The 1,984-nt window shown below is 49.7% G+C and overlaps 1 protein-coding gene across 1 annotated transcript; it reads right to left on the bottom strand.

Annotated features, from left to right (window-relative positions):
- F4822DRAFT_423556 (uncharacterized protein) lies at positions 1-1,716 on the bottom strand. The gene has a single exon (XM_051459992.1). The coding sequence runs from the start codon at positions 1,643-1,645 to the stop codon at positions 548-550; it is 1,098 nt and encodes a 365-aa protein (XP_051308268.1). The 5' UTR covers positions 1,646-1,716; the 3' UTR covers positions 1-547.
- Between the last annotated feature and the right edge of the window lie 268 nt (positions 1,717-1,984).

Raw genomic sequence — 1,984 nt, 5'->3', positions numbered from 1 at the left:
TTAAACCTCCAGCGAGCCAACTACTGCGTCATGATGGAGCCGGCCAGAACGATGGATATGGAGAAGCAGGCGGCCGCGCGGGTCAACCGGCGAGGACAGGATATGAAGTCTGTGACGGTTATGCTGTACGACGACCGGAACCTTGCCGAGTCGGTTCGGCTGTCGAGGAGGGCTAACCATGAAGAGATGCTGTCGTGGAAGGATAACGAAATACCCTGGGATAATTTTGTATCCGTGTAGAGCATACAAGGACTAGAATCTGTCGCGTTCAATTGCCATGGCTGACTTATCCTGCTCGGCTTGTCAAAATCATTGTACGAAGCCGCTGAATGTCTAGGGTCACGTGTGAGGTTATCTAGGCGCTCTTTGATGCCTTGACATAAAAATAAAAAAAAACGTTTTGTTTTATTAGCTTGATTTAGATATAGCTGCTTGGGTAGGTAGGATATTTGACGAGCATTAGCTGTCCATGCCCATTTCATTCCCTATCGCATAAGCCGTAACGACCACCTGTGATCTAGACACTTATGTCTATGAAATTATATATTTAGCTCTTATTCGCATTTTGTACATCTGGATCTGCTTGAGCCTCGAGCAGGACAGTCTGCATGCGTGGATATAATGTCTCATCTTCCTTTTGCCACCTGTTACCATTTGGAAACACGACCCTCCTCAATCTATTAACCCACGGGACTAATGGTTGGTAATACGGAGTAAAGCACTCCTCTGTCGTCTTGATAAAATCTCCTTCGTCAGATACCATTCCTTTCTTCAGACCTGCCAAATTCCCATCGCTTTCGTAGTTCCAACTTTCAAACTCAGTTCGACCAATGTCCTCGTTTGGCCCATTGTAATGGATACATATCCAAAACAACACCCAGAAGAAGGACTCGAGGTCGTGCATGAAGGAATGCTGCTCGCCCAGAAGCACCCCAATTGCCATAAAAGCCCTCGTACCGGTCTTTCCCTTCGCGCCCGAAGCACCCTCTCGCTGTACTTTGATGGCAAGGTCGAGATCGATCAAGAATCCTGAAGGGTTGCTACCATCCTCATTGATCATGATATTGTTGATTGATATGTCTCTGTGGAGGATGCCGGCCTCGAGCAATGACTTGTGTCCTTGTATGCAGCTCTCAAATGCAGCAAGGAGGGCCACACACGAGCTAGCTTTGTAAATGTTTTGCCCGTAGTCACGAACAATAACACGTCGATGGATGCGATTCAGCGGTGGACTGGGGTGGACTGGGTCTCTTTTCACCGGAGATTCCGAGCGGGATCGCTTGCTTGATGGCAGAGGCGCGCCAATTTGGCTAGATGACCTCTTGCTGCCCTGGGAAATCTGGGACGTGCGAGGCGTATTCAAATTCTGCGCCTTGTAGTTGGAGGCTTTGGTAATGTCCAATCCTTTTCGGATGCCAAGTTGGATGTCATCGACACTACCATCAACGCGGATGGTCTCGTGGTAGTAGTACCGGGCGACGTTACAAACACCCTTCTCGGTTGCCTCGCGCAACAACTCTCCCTCCACGTCCCGTTCGGGGAATTGCCACGAATCTTTGATTACAAGCATCGTGGACGGGTCCCCTTCTGGGTAAGCCTTCCAGCATGTGGTGGCCCGGCCTACGATGCAAGACAATCGTCCCATAAACTTGTCAATCACGATGCGTTCCGGTGTTCCGTTCCGGATAATCTCAATACACCGTCCGTCATTGAACGGAGTAAAGGTTGGGTCGAATCCCAAGTCCTTCTCGTCCATCCATAAAAAGCCGAGCATCGTCGACACGAACCGTAGCCCATCTTTATTAATATCGAACTGCGTCGAGGCAATTCCGCCAAGGCGATCAAACTCCCACACGCGCATGAGAGATCCGCAGAGAGTAAAAGCCGGGACAAAGCGTCTGGTATCTTGCGTGGCAAATACCTCCCTCACGTATTTCCCGATGTCGAACCACGCGCCGGTTTGGCAGTCGTCCTTTGAATTGCT

This window comes from Hypoxylon trugodes, assembly GCF_022578975.1.
Source record: "Hypoxylon trugodes strain CBS 135444 unplaced genomic scaffold F4822scaffold_59, whole genome shotgun sequence".
NCBI lineage: Eukaryota > Fungi > Ascomycota > Sordariomycetes > Xylariales > Hypoxylaceae > Hypoxylon > Hypoxylon trugodes.
The sequence above is the reverse complement of the archived record's forward strand: the minus strand, read 5'-3'. Positions and strand labels throughout refer to the sequence as shown.

Excerpts from the sequence above, each read along its gene's own strand:
- F4822DRAFT_423556 (XM_051459992.1), bottom strand. The coding sequence starts at position 1,645 with ATGGGACGATTGTCTTGCATCGTAGGCCGGGCCACCACATGCTGGAAG.